Source organism: Falco punctatus, assembly GCF_963210335.1.
Source record: "Falco punctatus genome assembly, chromosome: 17".
NCBI lineage: Eukaryota > Metazoa > Chordata > Aves > Falconiformes > Falconidae > Falco > Falco punctatus.
This window is the reverse complement of record NC_137597.1, coordinates 5,966,249-5,986,506: the sequence shown is the minus strand read 5'-3', so window position 1 is coordinate 5,986,506 and position 20,258 is coordinate 5,966,249. Positions and strand designations below refer to the sequence as shown.

Genomic DNA, 20,258 nt, shown 5'->3' with positions numbered 1-20,258 from the left:
ATCCCACTTAACACCAAAGGTGCTAAGGATCCCAGGGCCATGATAAATCCTGCGTGATGCTCTTACGGGCTGGGAGTACCAAAACAGGGTCTTGAAACTAAAATTGTGATAAAAATAATTTGTTCCAGCTGGTGGCAGCAAAGCCTAAAACATAAAGCGCAAGCAGCAGCTCTGCCTGCAGCAGGCACCTCGTCCTTGGGGGGCTTGGGACAGAAAAGCGGGGCACAGCCCCCGGCTGCTGTGGTCTCCACGCTGTCCCTGTGCCAACCCTGCTGCTGGGCACACGCCGGGCAGGGGGCACATCCACGGGAGGCTGCTGCTTGGGGGGTGGCCCCAGGGGAAGCCTTCATGGGGGCACCCATGGCTGGGGGGCTGCACATCTGCTGCATGCTGGCTTGCACACGGGCTGCACACCCAGCTGCATGCAAAGCTGCATGCCAGGCTGCACATCTGGCTGCATGCAAAGCTGCAGACCCAGTTGTGTGCGAGGCTGCACACCCGGCTGCATGCAAAGCTGCGTGCAAGGCTGCACACCCAGCCAGCTGCATGCGAGACTGCACACCCGGCTGCATGCAAGGCTGCACACCCAGCCAGCTGCATGCGAGACTGCACACCCGGCTGCATGCAAAGCTGCGGACCCAGTTGTGTGCAACGCTGCACACCCGGCTGCATGCAAAGCTGCGGACCCAGTTGTGTGCAAGGCTGCACACCCGGCTGCATGCAAGGCTGCGTGCAAGGCTGCACACCCAGCCAGCTGCATGCGAGACTGCACATCTGGCTGCATGCAAGGCTGCACACCCAGCCAGCTGCATGTGAGACTGCACACCCGGCTGCATGCAAGGCTGCACACCCAGCCAGCTGCATGCGAGACTGCACACCCAGCCAGCTGCATGCGAGGCTGCACACCCAGCCAGCTGCATGCAAGGCTGCACACCCAGCCAGCTGCATGCAAGGCTGCACACCCAGCCAGCTGCATGCGAGACTGCACACCCGGCTGCATGCAAAGCTGCGGACCCAGTTGTGTGCAAGGCTGCACACCCGGCTGCATGCAAAGCTGCGTGCAAGGCTGCACACCCAGCCAGCTGCATGCAAGACTGCACATCTGGCTGCATGCAAAGCTGTGGACCCAGTTCTGTGCAAGGCTGCACACCCAGCTGCATGCATGGCTGCACACCTGGCTTTGCCCTGGCCTGCAGCCCAGCCATCCCAGCAGAGCAAAGCCGTGCCCAGGCAGTGCCCGGCCGCGGGTCCCAGCTCAGCACAGCCCCATCCTACAATTACCCCCACCCCCACCCTGTTTGGTTGTTGAACCCAAACCTACAGCTGCGGGGGGGGGGGGGGGGGGGGGCGGGTCTCGAGCTGCAGGTTGGGGGAACCGATGCGATCAGAAGGGTTTAATGGATTCATTACAGCGGCCCCCGCTGATGGCAAATCAGGACCCATTGGTGTCATCCATTCCCCAGCCAATGCCCCCACCACCCAGCCGGGGGGACCTGTGTCCCCCAGAAACCAACGGAGGCTAGCAGAAGGGCCACTCAGGCAGGATCCCCCCCGGCTGCCACTTGCCAAGGTGGCCACTGGCTCACCAGGCCCCTTGGGGCCATCCTGGTGCAGGCAGAGCCCCCATGGGCAGCACTTGGGCCACCTACCCAAGGTGGGCACTTGGCTGTGCCAGCCCTGGGCCGGGGTCTGCACTGCAGCTTCAGTTGAATGTGGATGTGGGGCAGGAGCCCCCCAACCCACGCAGACGAGGTTTGTAAACAAAACAAAACTTCCCCCGAGCTGCCCCGCAGCTGGACTGGAGGTGGCACAGGCAGGTGGCAAAGGCACCGTGACAGCCCCAAACTGCTGCCCCTGGATTAAAAAAAAACCAAATTGTGCGTTAGAGGCACGTTAGCTGCAAGGTAGACCTGGACTCTGCAGAAAATGGATGTTTTCCCATCAAAACAAGGTTCTGCAGCAGCGACTCGAGACACGCCAGGCAGCTACTGTGATTTCACCTACTGAATTATGGAGGAGAAGCACCCTGGGTTTCCAGCCCTTGCACCCCTACAGCAGCTGCATTTAGAGGAGAACGTGGGATGTAACCCACGCAGGGGGAGCAGCTGCCTGAGCCCCCTTCCTTGGCCTGGTCCCCAGGGAGCATGGGATGCTCCGTCCCTGCAGGATGCTCCATCACCACAGAAGCCCACCCCGGGGACAGAGGGGTCCCTTGTCCCCAGCTGACTCCCAGCATAGCACAAAACTGCTCGGTTAAACATCAAACCTCACTGTAAATAATTAATTCCTTGCAACCTAAACAAAGAGAATCCAAAATTACAAAACCCTGATGCCGCTTCCCCACTGCGCTCTGGAAAAGGCACGCTGCAAACTGAGACTGGGGAAGGCCAGTAACAATAACCATCCCATCCATAATCTCAACCTTAAATCCTCTTTCCCAGGGGCTGCCGGAGGCCCATCCTCTCCAGAAAAATGATGAAGATTAAGCATTTTAAAATCAGGTCATTGCAAGGGAAGTGTGTGCTCTACTGAATCTTGTTATCGCGGGTAGGTGTGTGCAAGCCCAGGGTGGGGGCTCTGCTCGTGGCCGGTGTTGGAAGCACCGCAGCCCCATCACCCGCTCCTCCGACCCCGCTACCGCCATGCCACGGGCCAGGCTCCTTCCCCACCACCGAGCACCCCCGTGCCCACTGACACGGTGTAGTTCCGCATCCTGCAGGTTCTTCTTCACCCACTTACCGGTGCCGGCTGCCATTGAAAGAAAATCCCCCCGAATCCCCAGCAGCCAGAGCTGCTGCCCAGGACAGCCCCCGCCGGCGATGCCCATCCCTCGGTCAAACCCAGGCACACGCTCGCTCTGTGCATCACGTACCGGTGTCCATAGGTCAGTCTTTCCACCATACCCAAAACATTTATTTCTCCAAAACTATTGCTAATGACAATGGATACATTTTGTTGCCCCAGTATGGATTTAACATTTCCAACACATATACGCCTAATACTGTACAATACTGTACCAAAAGGGAAAAAAAGGATGTACCTCCATATTGTACAGAGTTATATATACAAAGTACAATTTTACACAGTTTAATATATACACCATATATATATTGGTGTAGAAGACATGGAACAATGGAAACCGTTTTAGCAAGAACATTCCATCCCACCACTAAACAACTGCCGTCAATAAACCCCCGAACCCCAACGCACCATCGAGCCCGAGCCCATGACTGCAGGACCGAGGCTTCAGCCCGACACAGAAAACAAAAGATTTCCAGACTTTGCGACCGAACTTCCCTACGTTACAGCAGAACCACGACATCACTGCGATCCTTCAAAACGCGTCAGAGATGGTTGTCGGTAATTGCCCTATATTTGGCTACATCGAGCTGGTCTTTTGAAGAACCTGCTGCTCACAAGTATTGCTCCAGCAGTTTGGCACGCTCACGAGTCCAATCCCTTTGGACTTGGCTTACTCGAACGACAGGACTCTGCCTGGAGAGAAAGGCTGGTGAAGTCCGCTTCAGAAGTAAGGTTACTAAGTGCCTTTAAAAGAAAGGGTCTATCTATTATTTCCATTGCAAACTGCTAAATATTTACCCTGTATGAAGCTTGGTAGATCAAGTATTAGTACAGGAGGGAGCTGCCCTCCCTTCTCCACCTTCACCTCTTTTTGGCCCATCGTTGAAAAAAACAACACTCTCTTGTCTCAAACTACGTTATAGGAAGCACAAAATGTAACAGGAAAAAACCACCAAAAAACCACACAACCAAACTCTGAACCACCACCTTACATTTTCCAGGGCTTGCATCGCTGTCTCGGCATCTCTAGATGCACCGAAATAGCCTCCTAGGACCAAGCCCGGAAAATAATTCATCTGCCCTCTGGCAGGGCGGGCGGTGGAGGCAGAGCGATTACAACCACCCCCAGACCATCGCACCCCCTCGAGCCTTGGTGGGCACAAGGCAGCGGGTCAAGGGTTTTTTTTTGTTGTTTTTTTTTTTTTCTTTTTTTTTTTTTCCCAAGTATCAGGTTGTCACACACACACACGCAGAGACAAGCAGAAAGCTGATCTGGAGAGAGAATAATCTTTGAAAGGGATATGTAAAGCTCAGACCCCAAGGTTCAGCCCAGAGCTCGGCGTTTGCCCAGACCCTGAGGCTGGAAGCATCCCGCAGAGATCCAGCCAGGAGAGCGAGCATCGCTGCCCTCCACACCGCCTCCAGCGCTACCGGCCCGCTAAAGAAACAGCTTTATCTCTACAACTGCATTTGTGGGATGGTAGCCAAGGCCAGATTAGCCCACAAAAAGGCTAATTATTGGTGTGAAAACTAAAAAAAAAATTAAAAAATCTCTCAAAATAAATAATCCCCAGCTTGTTAAAACTCAATTTCTGTTCTGGACAGGCTCATTAGTGATGGGAGTGCCCAAATGCTTCTGTTTTCCTTCTAGGTTTTTTTTGTTTTGTTTAATTTTAAAGCAGTTTTCCTAGCGTGCAGTTCACAGACCAGTGAGTAAGCGTACTTATACTTCACAGCACACCCCTAGACAGTCAGGGCTCCATCCTGCCCGGCACAGGCACCCCCAGCCTGGCCCACTGACCAGCACCACGCACCCAAACTCAAGAGGGGTAAAGCGCCGAAGCCTGATGCGCTGGATAGGGACCAGGCAGCTCCGCGTCTTACCGAGCTGAGCAGACAAATCGCCTCAATGGGTATTTTTCCATCATTACTATTGCCTTACTAGCAACTATGCCCTGCTGAGAGCACAGTCTCCTTTACGTGTTCCTACAATATGTATTTCATCAGGCGACAGAGCATTCCAGTCCATCCAGTACAGTCTGCAAAGGATCTGAAGTGCTAACTAGAGACATCTATTTCTATCGAAGAACATCTCTCAAATGCTTAACAAAACCTATACAACGTTCAACTGGGTTCAACTGAATTTGAGGTTTTGACACACAAATAAGGCAGCAAACTCCATCTGCAATGACCACCTCTTTTGTCTTAATATTGCTAGAGCTCTTCCACGCGCGCAGGCGAGCAGCCAGGCGACCGCTTGCTCTGCACCAAGGGCAAGGTGGGGGGCTGGAACAGATAGAATTTCTTGCCAAACTCTGAAGTGTTTTGATTCGGTAAATAAATTTATGAGAAGTTGGTTATCTTAACCTACTTTTATGCAAGAACAATCTTGCCTTAAAAGAAAGAAAGAAAGAAAGAAAAAAAAAAAAAAATCAACAAAAACTCCCCAAACCCAACATATGAGGTATTCATCACAGGAAACCCAAAGACTCTTTTCGAACAGGTATCAAAATACATACATATACAACAATTATTTTTTTTTCCTGCTGTCACAGTGTACTCTAATTAATCATTTTCATTGAAACAAAATATCCAGTACAGATAGAGAGAGTTTGCTCATGTTCCACTGCTTTGACATGAAGAACAAATTTACAATTTATAAACTGCGAGCCTTTGGATTACCTCGGAGAGGCAGAAATTTCGCGATCGTTAAAGCACACTGCTCAATTCCCAACTAGGGAAATAAAACATAAAAGGTTAGAGCTTCAAAAACTATTAAGATTGATCACCTAAAATCGTAATTTTATTTTAAAAGTTTTGGTTTGGATTATTTCAATCCAACATCCGATGAACAAGAACTCTTTGTTCATACAAAGCACTATCAAACAGACATAACGTTATTCCAGTTATCAAACACTTCTTGTCTTTATATTTGACACAAACATTACATAAAAGTCATGAAAGAGAATTTCCATGGAAGAGCTAATATTTCTTCGGAATATGAAGATATGAAGTAACATTGATACCTCCCCAAGCAAACCACCGTGTCGTCCTTGTCCACCCTGCGTCGCCCTCTCCTACAAGCTGCCCGCTGGTTTTGCAGGGAGCAGTGCCAGCATTTCCAGTTACTCTTTCCCACCTCTCCTGCAGCGACTGGTCATAAAACACTTGTGGCAAATGTTCTCTCAGCCTTGTGTGTTCACAGAGTGAAGCACAGAAGCTAAAAGTTTCCTTTGTGGGGTTTTTTTTCCCTCCCCCGCTTTTTCTGCTCTCCCACGTGTGTGTTTGTGTGTGCGCGCGTGCGTGTGCGTGAATTTTCTGCTGGCTGGCCAGACCCAGAGCACGTGGAAGAGGAAGGACGATCTTCAGCCTGTCATATTGCTTGCTGTAAGTGTAAGTGTCAATCACAGTGCACACCAAAATTCCAGTTGAGTTGCTCGATATACAGGTTATCCTGCTAAGCATATTCCCCTTGACAGTAGGATTGTCCCAGAGCTGTGGATGCTAGAGATAAGCACAGTAATTCATATACAGACAGTTGCTGTTACAGTAACCTGAAGTCTTTTTTTTTTTTGTCTTTTTTTTTTTTTTTAAATCTCTTAATTTCCATTCATACTTCAGACCTCGAAGATAGAAAAGAGCATCTCTTCCAAATGTGCTGTGCGTGGCTGGACACTTATTCTTAGAAACATGAATGCTAGGCATAAAAATATAAAGAAAATAAGGCATTACAAATGAGTCGGAAGTAAATTTACAGAGATCCTGCTCCTGACACAGATTAGCTTTGGTCGTTCACGACCAAAAAAGAAAATAAAACCAAAAAACTCCCTACTTAAAAGTAAATGCCAGAAAGTTCTGCCTGAGCAAAAAATTACAAGTTTAATTCTGTTTTTCCCCAAAAGAACAAGTGATTCCTTGGTGGTAGAAGTCCATCAGAACCTGAGAACGAAGGTCGCTGGTCGCACTGTTGGGGATCTTCCCCTGCGTGAGGAACAGGGTCAGGTCCAGTGACAGTCACACACGTACCGCGGCGCTTCCCAAGGGGAACTGCTGCTACAGATCAGCTAAGGAGAAGTGAATAATAAAGAGCGTTCTCACCAAAAGCTTTCCCATGTTCCCCAGTTTTCATATGTTCTCAATTTAGGACACAGAGAAAGTTGGCGTTTCTAAAAACCATCATCAATATGGATATATTACTTCTGTAGAGACAGGGGGGGTGTGGGGATGGACAGGGACACCATAAAGCCCTGTTCCTTTCTTCGAGTAACATCCTAAATGAATCAGAAAAGTACATCTCAAACTGTTCTTAGAAACGTAAGTTTTCTTTCTTCTTTTTTAATTACTAAGCGCCAATTAAAACAACATGGCAGTCACAAGGAAGCTAAGTGTGAGAAACCCACAAATTTAAAACAAACTCAGCTAAATGGGAGAGAAAAATGACTTTTCTTTTCTTGTCCTTGCCTGAATTTGATGAAAACTTAAGATGTGCAGCTTTTTTTAAATCCCAGAAAAGTTGGGGAACCAGGTGAACTGAAGGTCAGCCAGAGTCTCCTCTCTTGCAGGACTGCGAGATCTTCTTTACCGTTGTAAAGTGGCACACGCCTTTTTTTGTTTTGTTGGGTTTTTTTTTTTTCCCCCCTAATTTTTTTTTTTTTTAAATTAAATAAATGTTAGCATTGTGGAAAATTCCGAGTAGAGTACAAAAGAGTTCATGCAGCCTGCTAGCGGCTGAAGCATTTGCTGCCTACCATATAAATACAAATACTTAGAATTCATTCACATGGCTGCGGAGTCCTACGGAGGCATGCCAGTCTACCAAGGAACACGTCGGGAAGCCACTCCAGAAGCTGCATGCTGCCGCATCACCGTCCCCAGCAGCGGCTCCTACACCGCTCTATAAGAGCGGAGATCCCTAAAGCAGGTCACAGCGGTCACAGCCACTGCCCGAAGCATTTGCAACCAGAAAAAGGGAGCAGATACAAAGCTTGAGAACTTCCGACCGAAGTTTTTACAGTGCTTGTAACTGGGATTTTGGTAAGGATCCATCTTGATATGTGACCAAAACAAGAATGTGTGCGTTAGTAAATGAACTCCCGTCAGAGTACACTTAGTTTTCAAAAGTTAACTTGCTTTTTTTACATTCAGTCTCCCGAGACCACACACCACATCACAGCCTATGGGGCTGAAAATTACACTGAAAAACAATAAAGCTGTTTTTAAATATGGGAGAGCAAAGGGGAAAAACAGCTAGATTGTCCATAAGCAACAACTGGGCTCTTTCTTATGCTCCTAAACCTTAGGAACATGTTTGTTTATATTTGCACAGACACATATTACGTATAACTCCACAAAATCTAAGAGTGTTCCAGAGTAAACTATTTTCCATGACAAGTGTCGACTAAAGCATGAGGTTGGATGGCCAACAGCTTTGGCCCTGGGGGGGAGGAATGGGGGAGCAAACAAAACCAGAGGATGTGATGGAAGTTGAGACAGACCCTTAACCACCGTGGCACCAGCGGGCGACGTAATAATAATAATAATAATAATAATAATGCACAAGAAACAGGCATGTCCAAGCTCCACGTAACCAGTGGCACCAAAACATGCAATAGACTAAAATCTATCCTATTGTTTCCCTGTGATAAATGAAACACAGAATATATAAGTCACTACACCAGTATTCAAAAACATGATGCCGCTGAGTATTTCTTTCAGCGGCTGAACACTTGAACAAGGCATCAGCTAGAAACCAAGATCCAATTCATCGCTTTTTGTGTGTTTTCCTCCTCAGCTTCACAGTGACCCAATACTGGATTTCCTAAGCGTGGCATGAACTGTTTTGCCTTACGAACATCACTGACGCGGGGACATGGGACGAGGTTGTTACCACTCAAGTTCACTCCCAGGAAGCGCTCCCAGCAGTAAGTAGCAGTTCACAACTAACCTTCAGCAGAAGTCCAAAAATTAGTTAAATAGGAATTTTCATGTCTTTAGCAGAGTTCTCTTCATCTGAAACAATACAGCTGTATCCACAGAGCAGCACCAAGTTTATCAGACAGTACAGGACTTGTCAGTGGGCTGCTGAGATGCAGAGGAGGCAACGCCAGGGCTCGTGGTGGTTGTTTTGGGGAAAACTGTCGGCTTCGGCCGCGTCGCTGGAGGTTTCACCTGGGTGGCCATTTTGACCGACTTCACCGGCCTGAAGGTGCACGGTATGTCGCCGGCTGTGCTAGCGCTGCGCTGGAAAGCTGGTTCAGTGTCCTTGAGGATCTGAGTGTGCAGAGGGCTGGAAGGTTCTGAGGTGGGGGCCACCACTGGAGACGTTTTCAAAGGCTCCAGGGTGTCGAGGACAACATCTGGCGTGTGCTTTACGCTGCTTTGCCTTTCCAGCTCCCGCAGCTCGTTCAGGGCAGAGTTCATAGTAGCTTCAATATCCTGCAAACACAAAAGAGAAACTGAGTGAATAACAGAACCCCGACACAAAAACACAGAGATAAAAGCCAGCCTTTGAGAACGACGTCTTTGTTTTCAGCCTGTAAACACCAACGCTCAAACCCACCGGCAGGTCAAGGACCTTTAGGCGTCAAAGCGAAACCCACGCCAAACTCCACAGCATTACACGCTAAAGCCAACACGCAGTAAGATTTTCCATCGACAGGGATCAGAATCATTACTAGCACTTTCTCGATGCTAATCCGGTCCTTTATTGGTCCTGAAGCTGCTTGGACTTCAAAGACGAGTACAATCCCAAAGTGCAGCAACAAACAGAACAGCACACGATTCAAAGCATTAGCATCCCTTCTTGTGCTTCATTTCGCACATGAGATTCAGGAGAGTAAATTCTCGAAGAAAGAACTGATGATTTTGACAGTGGCTGATGGGCCACACACCAATGGTGAAATCCTTGCGTGTTCTTGCTGCCTCACGGGTTTTCCTGCTGGCCCAGCTGTCTTCCCTTCCCAGAAAGGTATTACACAGGACGCAAAATTTTAACATTTCAGAAAACACGGAGGATACCAGAAACGGGGATAGAAATTCAAGGTGGCACTTCTCCTTCCTCTTCTAAAATATTACAGTTGTTAACAAAGAACTTTCGAGATACCAACGTGGCTTTTTCTGTTCTCGGCCGCAGCCCGCACCGCGGAGCCCACTGGTGCGCCCCGTTCACCAGAGAGCAGAGGAGCTCAGCCGTTCGGTGACTCATGCTTTGGCTGCAGCTTTTCAGCTTCCTTAGAGGTTTTGCAGGGGTGGGGAAGGTAAATCAGTGAAGGGATGGTGGAAGGAACCAGAGACAGTAATCTGACACCCCCCGTCTATCTGGAGGCCGGGCAGATTTACTTAGGAAGTTCGGAAAAGACGTAAAATGCACCGTGGTTATTAGATGGTGTTTGAACAGATTTGACAGGGCAAAGAGAAACCCTGATTTAACACTTTTTTCCACACCTCCCTCCCCTTTTTCTTTTTCTCCCCAGACTCTTCTCCAGTGAAAACAACGGAGTTAACATTCTGGCAGGAAGAGGAGACAGAACAACTTTAGTTGGAGCTTAATTGAAAAAAGAAAGAAACTGATTTATGTCAACCGAAGCTTTGGAAGGACAATAAAACATAGAGACAACAAGAACCACATATTACAATTCCACTGTAACAAATGGGCTAAAGATATTTGTAATGGCAAAATACAGCTTTCCACCAGAAAACTTATCAGATTTTTATTTAGGCCTATTTATTACTTGGCATTTCTGTTTTGTCAATAAAAATTATGTTTAATTTTCACATTTCTTCCCCTAGCTTCTTAGAAACCTACAGACTCCTGCAGCAGGCACAGAAGTCAGGTCTCCCAGGGCTGGCTTTGTAATCGGAGCCCCAAGCATTCCTTGCCATGCGTCCTGCAAACAGCTGGTATAGGCAACATACATGTGCAGGCACGAACCGCTTGGAGGGGGAGAAAGGGATAAAAGATCCTTCATAGGAGAGGGAAATGGGTAACATTCACATCGTTCACCCCGTTAGTAGCTGTCACTTGTCTGAGTCGAAGCCCGACTTCCAACTGTTTTCTGTCCTACGGGTGAAACCACAGATGCAGGGATGCGGAGGCACCACGTGCGTTTTGTGTTAACAGCAGTCACTGCTCTGGCAGCGTGTAGTCCCGGACACGGGGATGGGACAGATCCAGGACGGGACAGATCCCTGGGAATGGAGATGCAGAGAACAGGCACAAACAATCTCTGTTCAACTTGCCTGCCTCAAAACTAGCAAAGACTAAGAAAAATACCAAGAACCACCTTGGCCTTGGAGCTGCACAGCAGGAATCCACAAAGACTCTTTCCTTGTTGCCTGGTCAGCGTGCAGAGCCAGTCCCCAAAGCAGAGCTCTTTGCAAAGTTCAAGCACAGCTTTAACATCCACATCGGAGCCTGCCCTCATTTCAAGGCACTTGTCTAAGTAAGTAATGAAAACGAGCAGTATCGTGATCAAAGTTGGTTTCTCGTCACATCCCGGACCCTGAGAGCACACGAAGATACCGCTGTGAGTACAACTCAGCAGCCTGCTTTTCTTTTGACTGTACTACTCCATATGCTTCCAATGTCTAACCACAGGCAAGCCTGCACAACTGACAGGAGAATGTTAAATTGACACTGAATACTTGACTTTGCTCATGTCTTGAAGTTATTATTGTTTAATTTTTTTGCTGACAGCTTTGGAATCTGTGTAACCTTTTGAAATGGACGTTTTTATTGTTGAAACTAAGTTCTGAATAACGAACTGGGTCAAGTTTTTATGGAGGAAGGACCTGACTGTTTATCTTCGCTCATGAAAGCCGTCTCAGTGACTTACACGCAGCGAGGCTGGAAGACGAAACTCAAGCTGTGCGGTAAGTTAATACTGCATCGAGAGAAGGGAAGGGGTACGAGATTAAATCAGACTTTGCATTAAAACACCTCATTGTATCTGGCATCCGCTAGAGTTTCCAAAGCAGACCACTCCAACTTACCTGTGCAATAACTTCAGGGTCCATGGGCCGATGGTTGTTGAAGCTCTTGGACCTCCCTGCTGTCACAGTTTTCCGGATCTGCGGGCTGTCTATCCTGTTCTTCAGAGACGAGTGTCGGCTGATAGAATTGAGGCTGCCGTGGCCACTGATGGAGCATTTATCTGGAACCTCCTTGGGAAGACTTTGGCTCATAATGGGCTGAGATGAGGGTCTGGAACCGGCTATGGCTCCTGGGGAGGCTGGTTCTGCCATTGAACTACCTAGTCCATGGCTGTCACTTTGACGGAAGGCTCTTCTGATGCTGCCTGACTCTGGTTTCTTTCTTTGCCTTCAGTCACAAAAGCAAAACAAGTCAATACAAGCAGGTACACATAACGAGCTGTAATTTGAAGACATCCCCCCAAAACAACACAGAGGACAATGGGAAGAGACAAAGATACCCGGATTACAAAAACACCCAGGATTTTAGGAGTCGTGGTGAAACAGTAGAATTATAAATCGTTCCAGATTAACACTTCTAACAAGAAGACTGAGTTCCTGGCAGCTGCGCACATTCATAGCAAAAACAGAAAACTTGGATGGAATGTAATTAACTTGGTCAAGAGGAAAAGAATTTATACTTGAACAAAAAAAACCCTCTGTGCCATCAACAGGTTTTGATGATGTGTTTTTATTATATTAGAAGAGCAGAGCTACAATTTTTGACTGGAGGACACAGTATAAGTCTACTAAGCTCCTGGCCCAAGGCATCAAGTTATTATTTTCAGAGATTGGCAAGCAAAGAGCCCCATAGTTTGGGGTTAGTGATCATTTCCAATATTTGCTGGTGGTAATAGATGTTTCTTTTTCATTGCCTTAGCAGGACCACATGGCATTATCTACGTAGGGCTACAGATATACCAAAAGATGATGTCAAATGGATAAGCTGGTCCAAACAATTTAGTTTCCACCCCAGCACCATGCAGACTGACAGCACGATTCCACTCAAATCATATGAAGGCCAATGCAGCAGAATACTTTATGCCATAGGTCTGAAGCTTGGCATCCATTATACAGGGAAGGATCCATTTATATATAGCACCAGCCCCATGAATAACTGCAAGAAAGTGTTAACTCCAGTAGGATTTTGGCATCCAAATAATAATTCAGTGGGTGGCACAACTGTCATTGCGAAACCATCTGATTTAATTTTGCCCAAGTCTGTTCACACATAGGTCAGAAGATTCATTCCTAAAGAAAAAACAACAAAATGAGTCTTATGCTACTATTGCTAAATATCAGTTTCCCTAGTAAAGGGAGAAAAAACCTGGAGGGGACATTACCCAGGCTTCTTAAAAACACTACATACAACGCTACCAAAACCAGCAGATGGTGCAGCTCCAACACAGGTCTGTTCATTATACAAATCTTTCCGTAACTGACAGAATGGCATACTTCAATGGCTCAGACAATAAATATCATAAAAGAAAGCCCAGATCCCAAGCTGATGCAGATTATCTAATGAAGCTATGTTATCAATGGAGCTCTGCCAACTCCCCTAAACTAAGGGCCAGGCTCTGTGTAGGACATTAGCAGGTCCAAACCTTTAAAAAGGATGCATTTCTGTTAATGCCTTTACAGGCTACATGCTGTTAAATTAACTGAAGGTTAAAAATATCCACCCCCACAAAACTGTACTTATTATTAACACCTTCACTGCACAATAGGGAGAGGTGGGGGTTTTTAATACTAAGGAAATAATGAGAAAGATACGGGGGATAAGCCTGCTCTAAAATCATTAATAACAGATCAAGAAATTTAGTCTATTACTAGCTTAATTTTGCAGGTTTTTTACTATGTTGAGCATTGGCTAAAGTAACAGTTTCTTATTGAGGAGGTAAAGTTAGAGCAACAGGGAGGTGTGTTGTTTCACTTGCAAACATATGGTTAGTAACCTAAGGTGAGAAGTGCTGGAGAAACGGAAGAATGTTACAGGCAGTGCCAGATGGTGGGACTCAAGGTATGTCATTTAGCACAAAACGTGACACTAGTTTCTGAAGGAATTGTCCCCTACCCCATAAAACAAAACATGTTAAATTTAACGAGACATAACAAATCACAGAACATAACAACGAATATGAACACACGATTACAAGAACTCATTCTGCTATTCCCCTCCCTTTCTCTGTGTGCTTAGCTTATAAAATAGGACATATTTGGGAAAATGGGAACAGATGGCACCTTGGGGATAGGGAAAAGAAGCCAGTGGGGTTTTAAATGAGCATTGGCCACACTGGTGGCAGAGAGATAGAGAAAGAGAGAGAGAGAGAGAGAAACAGCCAAATACGAGCAAGTTGTAAGAGGGGGAAGCAGAGAAAAAATGGTGGCAGTGCTCATTAGTTCATCTTTTTCAGGAAAAGAAGTGTTTTACTGGACTCATCACCAAGATCTTTACAGTTAAGTAAAATAACGCAAGGCTGTTCTTACTTGTTGATGTTTGCAAGGTAAATATCTGCGACGTGACCCCCACTTGGGCAACTGGCACCAGCTCTAGCAGTCACTTTTTCTTCCGGTGGCTCAGAATTTATTTCTATTTCAGACTTCGGACTGGATCTTTCAGAGATACCATCCTCACTAGGAAGGAGGAGGGAAGGAAATCACAACCAAAACAGGACCAGCAGCACTGAATTTCAAATACAGCGCTGCGTATGTAAATATACACACAGGACAACAGCACTGTGCTAGCACCTTTCTCTTCGGAATCTTTACGTATCTTTCAAAGGAGAGAGCCTGATTTCTGTGAGCGACATGGAGATCCCAGCTCTGCATCTTTTAACAGGCTGGCAGCACCAGAACAATTTTTGTGTCACGTCTCCACATACGTGGACACCTACACCTCTGCGCTCTGCTTATTTCAAGAGGACTCCCTTTTTGCAGGGAAGGTGGGAGGACAAACTCTCCCCACCTGGTGTCAACATCTTGACACAAACACTCCATTCCACACCTGAGTTTTAAGCAAGCCTATCTTGCAGATGGGCTTAAAGTATAACATACGTGTCTTGAACGACGATATACTGATGAGGAATAAGGCCGTCAATTCCATTGTGGCGTCCCTCCCACCAGTCATCTGAGGCCCGCTGATAGAGTAAGAGAGAAGCTCCTTTTTTAAAGGACAGCTCTCGTGCAGTCCTGCCAATGTAGTCGAACTTCGCTATTGCTTCTATGGGCTCACACTCTAGGAGATAGAAGGGAATAAACAATAATTCACTAAACACTTGGGCTCAGGTAAGTATTCGACAGTTTAAACCTAACATAAACCAGCGTATGACAAGAGCATGGAAGAGGATAAAGTGTTGCTTGTTAAGGCAGCAGAGGGTTGAAGCAGAAAGATTCAGAGGGGAACCCCTATAATATGAGGACGTTGCAATTTCAGCATTTACCTAATATCTACGCGGTGGACACATTCACATTTTCCACGCAATAAACCCACTTACATCAATTTGAGTGTACAAAGATGGATGTGGCAATGGCAAAATTAGTCTCTCATTAAAATAATAAAAAAAAATAATTCAAAGCTAGGTAGCAATCGGGTACGTTCCAGACAAAAATCTGCCTACGGTATGCTTTCTTAAAGGCAGCTAAACTAAACCTCCTGGGCAGGTAGAGCTGTTATTAGCATTTAAGGGAGGAAAACATCCTCAGAGTCCAAGCTGCTTCAGAAATAAAGCACCTATTCAGAAGGAAACTTCTGCTGCCTGTGAGGTTCACCTGACCCAGGAGACCGGATTCTGGCACCGCGGGAGGCCACGCTATTCATCCAACTGTCATGGAAGCAAACGAAAACATTCAGTGCCTCCACCGCTGCGGTTTGTGCAGTGATGAGGAGAGCAAGCTGCTCCCCTGGGCTGCACCGTGCATGCTGAGCACGGCGGCACTGCGCTCCGAGCTCACATCGCCCCACATCCCACTGCTCCGACCTGAACAGCTCGCAGAAGAACCACCGCCATGCTGTGTCTGCAACCAGCCGCTAAGCTGGGTCCCTGTAGCGCTCTGATATTATACAGAGGGACAATTATGGGCATTCAGACGCTCAGAAAAATCAATATGAAATTCATGTGGATTATTTTTAAGACTTAGAAAAATCTGGTATTGGTTGAGTCTAAATATATATTAAGCCAGCTCCCAATTCTAGGCAGGAATCAGGGGAACGGAGAGGAGCTCAGCCACACAGCCCCGGTGGACTTCAGCCTCTAATTACTTTAAAGGAGCTTTAACACAGCCAAGCTGTCCATGAAAATCGAGTTCTTTCCTGGAGAAAGAAATATGTAGTTCCTCTTCCTGGACAAGGAAAGATAGGCCATTCCATACAGAGATCTCTTCTGCATCGCAGGAAGCTTCTACAGCACAAGAGCCAGCCAAAAAGGACTGGAAGGCCAAAGATGAGCCACTGCTTTTACCATTGTTCCTTGGGAGAGCATTAGGTCTCCTCAAGAATTAGGTCTCCAAGGCCGCCCACAGGCAGGCAAAGTAGCAGCTGGGCTGGGGAACACACAGAGCGTACATCCCTCCGAGTGAGGTGATGCTGCAGTGCCACCGGCTCCTCAGCCAGTCCGGGGGAGCAGGGCAAAAACACCACTCAAAGGGCCCCGTCAGCATCGGTAGTTACAAAGCACAAAGTGACCGAGTGCTGAGGGCCATCAGCAACAGGATCTACTAGACTGACTGCTAACCATTAGTTTCTCCATTACTAAACCGGACAGCTCAGGACTCTTCAGGTCCCACGTTTCAGGTAAGCCCGTGGCCAGCCTCACGCGAATCCCGTTATCAGCCCTCAGCAACCAGCGAGTGATTTGCAAGGGTGAGAAAAGCCTGGCCCATGTTTGCAGCTTGATAGCTGCCTTGCCCAGACTCCCCAAAGCACATGGTTATCTGGTTTTGGCTCCTTCTTTCCCCTTGCTTGTTTTGCCTCCGGAGCCAGCTTCTTCATAACACTAGAAAACCGATAATGCTGTTTTTGGTGTCCCCCTCCATTTACGAAGGGGATGGGAGTGTGGTTTTGTAAATTCCATCTGTTTCATTAAGAAGTGTTTATTGTTCCAGATGAGTGCGGCACTCAGGTTTCTTATGTTTCCAATTTGCTTTTTAGGACTCTGGCTTTCGTCCAGAGAAGTGATTTTAGACTCTAATTTCCAGTAGCTTTTTCCTACTACACTTCTGCTCGGAGAAGAAAGCTGTGTGAATAAAGAGCTATAAGGCTAAGCCAAACAATCACCCTTGCCAGTCTGACAGCCTGTGCAGGAAAGCGGCCGTTTAAAATCTTTTCACTCATACACAATTTAACAAACATACGACCTGCTTGTCTATCAGCATTTCTGACGTCCTACACCTGTCTCAAACCGCAGAGTCCACTCGCTTGTCCAGCGAGGCTGGCTGAACAGCGCGGATGCTCTGCAAAACACGACCTCTCCCCCCATCCCCAAACCAATTCCTCCCTTCAGGGAAGGCGGCTGGGATGACAGCTTTATTTTGGGAGGACTAGTGCCAGCCTCACGCAAGAGCTACAGGAGCAAGTGCTTGCTCACATCTAAAGACTGAAGGAGTGAGAAAACCCTATGATCTTCCGTCCCACTGAGTCAGAGATGTACGCTGCCCTTCTGACGAGCACGCCTGAGGTGTGACACTGCAAAGCTCAATTAGAAGGACGCGAGACTCAGTTAACCAGAACTTGTTGCTCCTTCAAAGAGATAGAGGCCCAGCTCCCTCCTCTGCTTTGCTGCCAAACGCTCCCTCCCAAATGCTTCCTACGGAATATTCCATGTAGGTTGCAGAACTCCATCCAAAACTCCTCCAAATTTTACCTTGCTCAGGGGCCCCACACAATCTAGTTCCAGAGGCTGCAAAACAGTGTCCTTCTCTAATCTTTTAACTGCTCATTTTCTCACCATTGTACCCTCTCAGCCACACAAGGGATCTAAAAATCCCATACGAAACCAGTGCAAGTACACACCACGGTGTATCCCTCTGCAGGCTTTAGTCCCAGGCTTTACAGATGCAGGAGAAGTTAGCCTTTCCTTCATCACAGCAAATGAAACCGCTCCTTCTTTAGGTACAATCTCAAAAAGGACATGTCTTCATGCATTTTTAAGAAGCTAACACTTTTTCAGAAAGAACACACTGTTCAAGACAGCAAACTCGTGTTTCATTCCTGTGGGCTTTGTGTTTCCCCCCAACAACCTTGGTAAGGAGTCAGGGTGGCAGTGCTTGACCTTGTGAGGGAAAACGGATTTTCCAGTGTTTCCAGCAGTGCTCAACATGGTCTACTGTGTTACTGGTGTGTGAACACCATGGAACCGTTTAGGCTGAAAAAGACGTTTAAGATCATTGAGCCATGAAGCCAGCAGGAGCCGGCAATGCCATGGGAAAGGTTAGTGAGGCAACTGCTGGAGCCAAGAGCAAAAAGCAGCACAGGAGCACGTGGCAGGGCTACTGAGCAAATTCCCGAAGAACCAGCTCAAAAAAGGATGTCACCTAATTCTAAGGAATGCTACCTTCTTCCCACCTTTACAACTGAGGCCATCACAAATAAAACCATTGCAGCACCTACTTAAGACAACTGCACGGGGCCAAAACCCAAAAACAAAACCATACGGTGCCCTGCTGTGGTCAGTCTGCTTTACCTGCTGGTCAGTAGATTTGGGGATCTTATTCCCTCTGCTGTGGATGGGGCTCACATGCAGCTGTTCCCCCCGTCACAGGGGGAGGCTTTGGAAGTATCAACGACAGACACTCAAAGACTGCAGTGTCACCTTTTGCTTAGGAAATACTGTGAAATTCTCAGCGTTGGCACCCCTTTTCACTGATCAGACAAGAAATGTAACAGTTTCCTCAAGGAGAGCCAAAAATTGTAACTAAGAGGCCACCAGGACCCTCTGCCCTAAAACCTGGCTCTCAGTGGAAGAGGAATTGGTTTTGATTTTATTTTCCTTGCTTGCTTAAAGCAGAACCACTGGGGCTTAAACCACTCACAATTCCCTTGCCAAAGCTACCAACAGGGGAAATGCCTGGCACATGTGGAGGGGAGTGGGAGTGCATGCTGAAACATATCCAGCCTTTGGCTCTACGCTTCCCCCATGACTTCCAACTCTAAGATCCTTCTCGGGTACAGATGAGCTCAGTCATGCAAGTGTGGAGTGTGCCCAGGCCTGCTGCAAAGATGAGATACTCCCGAAAAGAAGGGATGTTTTAAAAATAGTCAGGTAACTTCTAAAGGTCCCTGTCAAGCCTGTACATTTTTACTTTTTTTGGCATCAAATGCTGTATGTGATGTTTAAAGTGACTATTCAGATTTAAACTCCACTTTGGATCCAACGTTGAACTTAAACTGCAAGGCACGGCCTTCTCTGCCTCCCCCCCAAGCAGGCTGCAGCCGTTAACCAAGAAGTTCATAGATTTTGCATACCATCATCACTGGTGTGGTGTTCAGCCGTAACGTCCTGAACTGAGTCTTCCGTCGAGGCTCTCTCTCCGTGAGGGCTTTCACTACAACAGAAGGAAACAGAAATGGTGCTTTACATCAGCAGAAGTTGAGTTTCCTCATTTACAACAAAGATAACTTAACTAGGAACATCCATATCGGAAGTCAATACCCAGGTTCCGCCGTGACAGACACTTTGCGGATGTATTTGCACATACTGAAGTCGCTGTGTCTAGAAATCAAGCTAAGTTCTTATTTGATCAAGCAAACCAAACATTTTCTTTAACCTTCTTGTATGCTAACAAAAAAGTCCAACTCCAGGTCTTAGAACCTGGACATCTGGAGATGCTGAGAAGTCAAGACAGCAGTGGCATGTTGGGTCTAGCTCCTCTCCACCATGCCAGAATTATTGCCTCAGCTGTATTCTCCATTGCTCTAATTAGCTCATTAGATGTCTGATGAGATAGCTGCCACTTCCTACTTCCTAGGGGAAATTATTTCTCAATTCATAATGATATTTCCAGGTCTGAGTTTGTCATCTCCCCCCTTCCCTTTTATCATTCATTCCACTGAACAGCTCCCATAGCCAGATTAATTACCTGGAATCTTTATTTACAGAGCACCTAAACCACCAAGAGTTCTCGTTTATGTTTTCCATGAAGAAAAGCTTTGAAAGCATCAACAGACAACAAGTGGCAACCAAAGGTTATGTTTTTATAAGAAGCTACATGAGCAGTTCCCTCAGGACAGGAGCAGAAAGGAAACTGGAAGAGGATCCATTGCCTCTCCCGAGCAGCTCCCCGGACCCGCTGCCAGCTGGCAGCACTGCCTGCCTGCCCTGCCTGCTCGACTTAGGAGAGAAAAAAAAAAAAAAAAAAAAAAGGTGAAAAAAAAAAGTGCTCGCTCCTCATCTTACCAGACGCTGTTGCTAAAGACAGAACTGCGTTTGCTGTACTCTTACGCTGTAGCTCATTAAAAGGGGATTTTTAATTCTCTCCACACAGTACTAACT

The 20,258-nt window shown here is 47.0% G+C and overlaps 1 protein-coding gene across 4 annotated transcripts in view; it reads right to left on the bottom strand.

Annotated features, from left to right (window-relative positions):
• Nucleotides 1-5,577: 5,577 nt before the first annotated feature.
• Nucleotides 5,578-20,258, bottom strand: part of SRGAP2 (SLIT-ROBO Rho GTPase activating protein 2) — a 110,933-nt gene continuing 96,252 nt past the window's right edge. For 3 of the 4 annotated variants that reach the window (XM_080367574.1, XM_080367576.1, XM_080367575.1), the window contains exons 19-23: nt 19,232-19,311; nt 14,827-15,007; nt 14,260-14,406; nt 11,794-12,121; nt 5,578-9,237 (exon numbers count right to left, since the gene is read on the bottom strand). In XM_080367574.1, the coding sequence (XP_080223700.1) occupies nt 8,854-9,237; nt 11,794-12,121; nt 14,260-14,406; nt 14,827-15,007; nt 19,232-19,311 (1,120 nt within the window). In that variant the 3' untranslated portion in view covers nt 5,578-8,853. Of the gene's footprint in view, nt 9,238-11,793; nt 12,122-12,447; nt 13,024-14,259; nt 14,407-14,826; nt 15,008-19,231; nt 19,312-20,258 lie in introns of those variants that run through there. The other variant, XM_080367577.1, reaches the window with a different exon arrangement.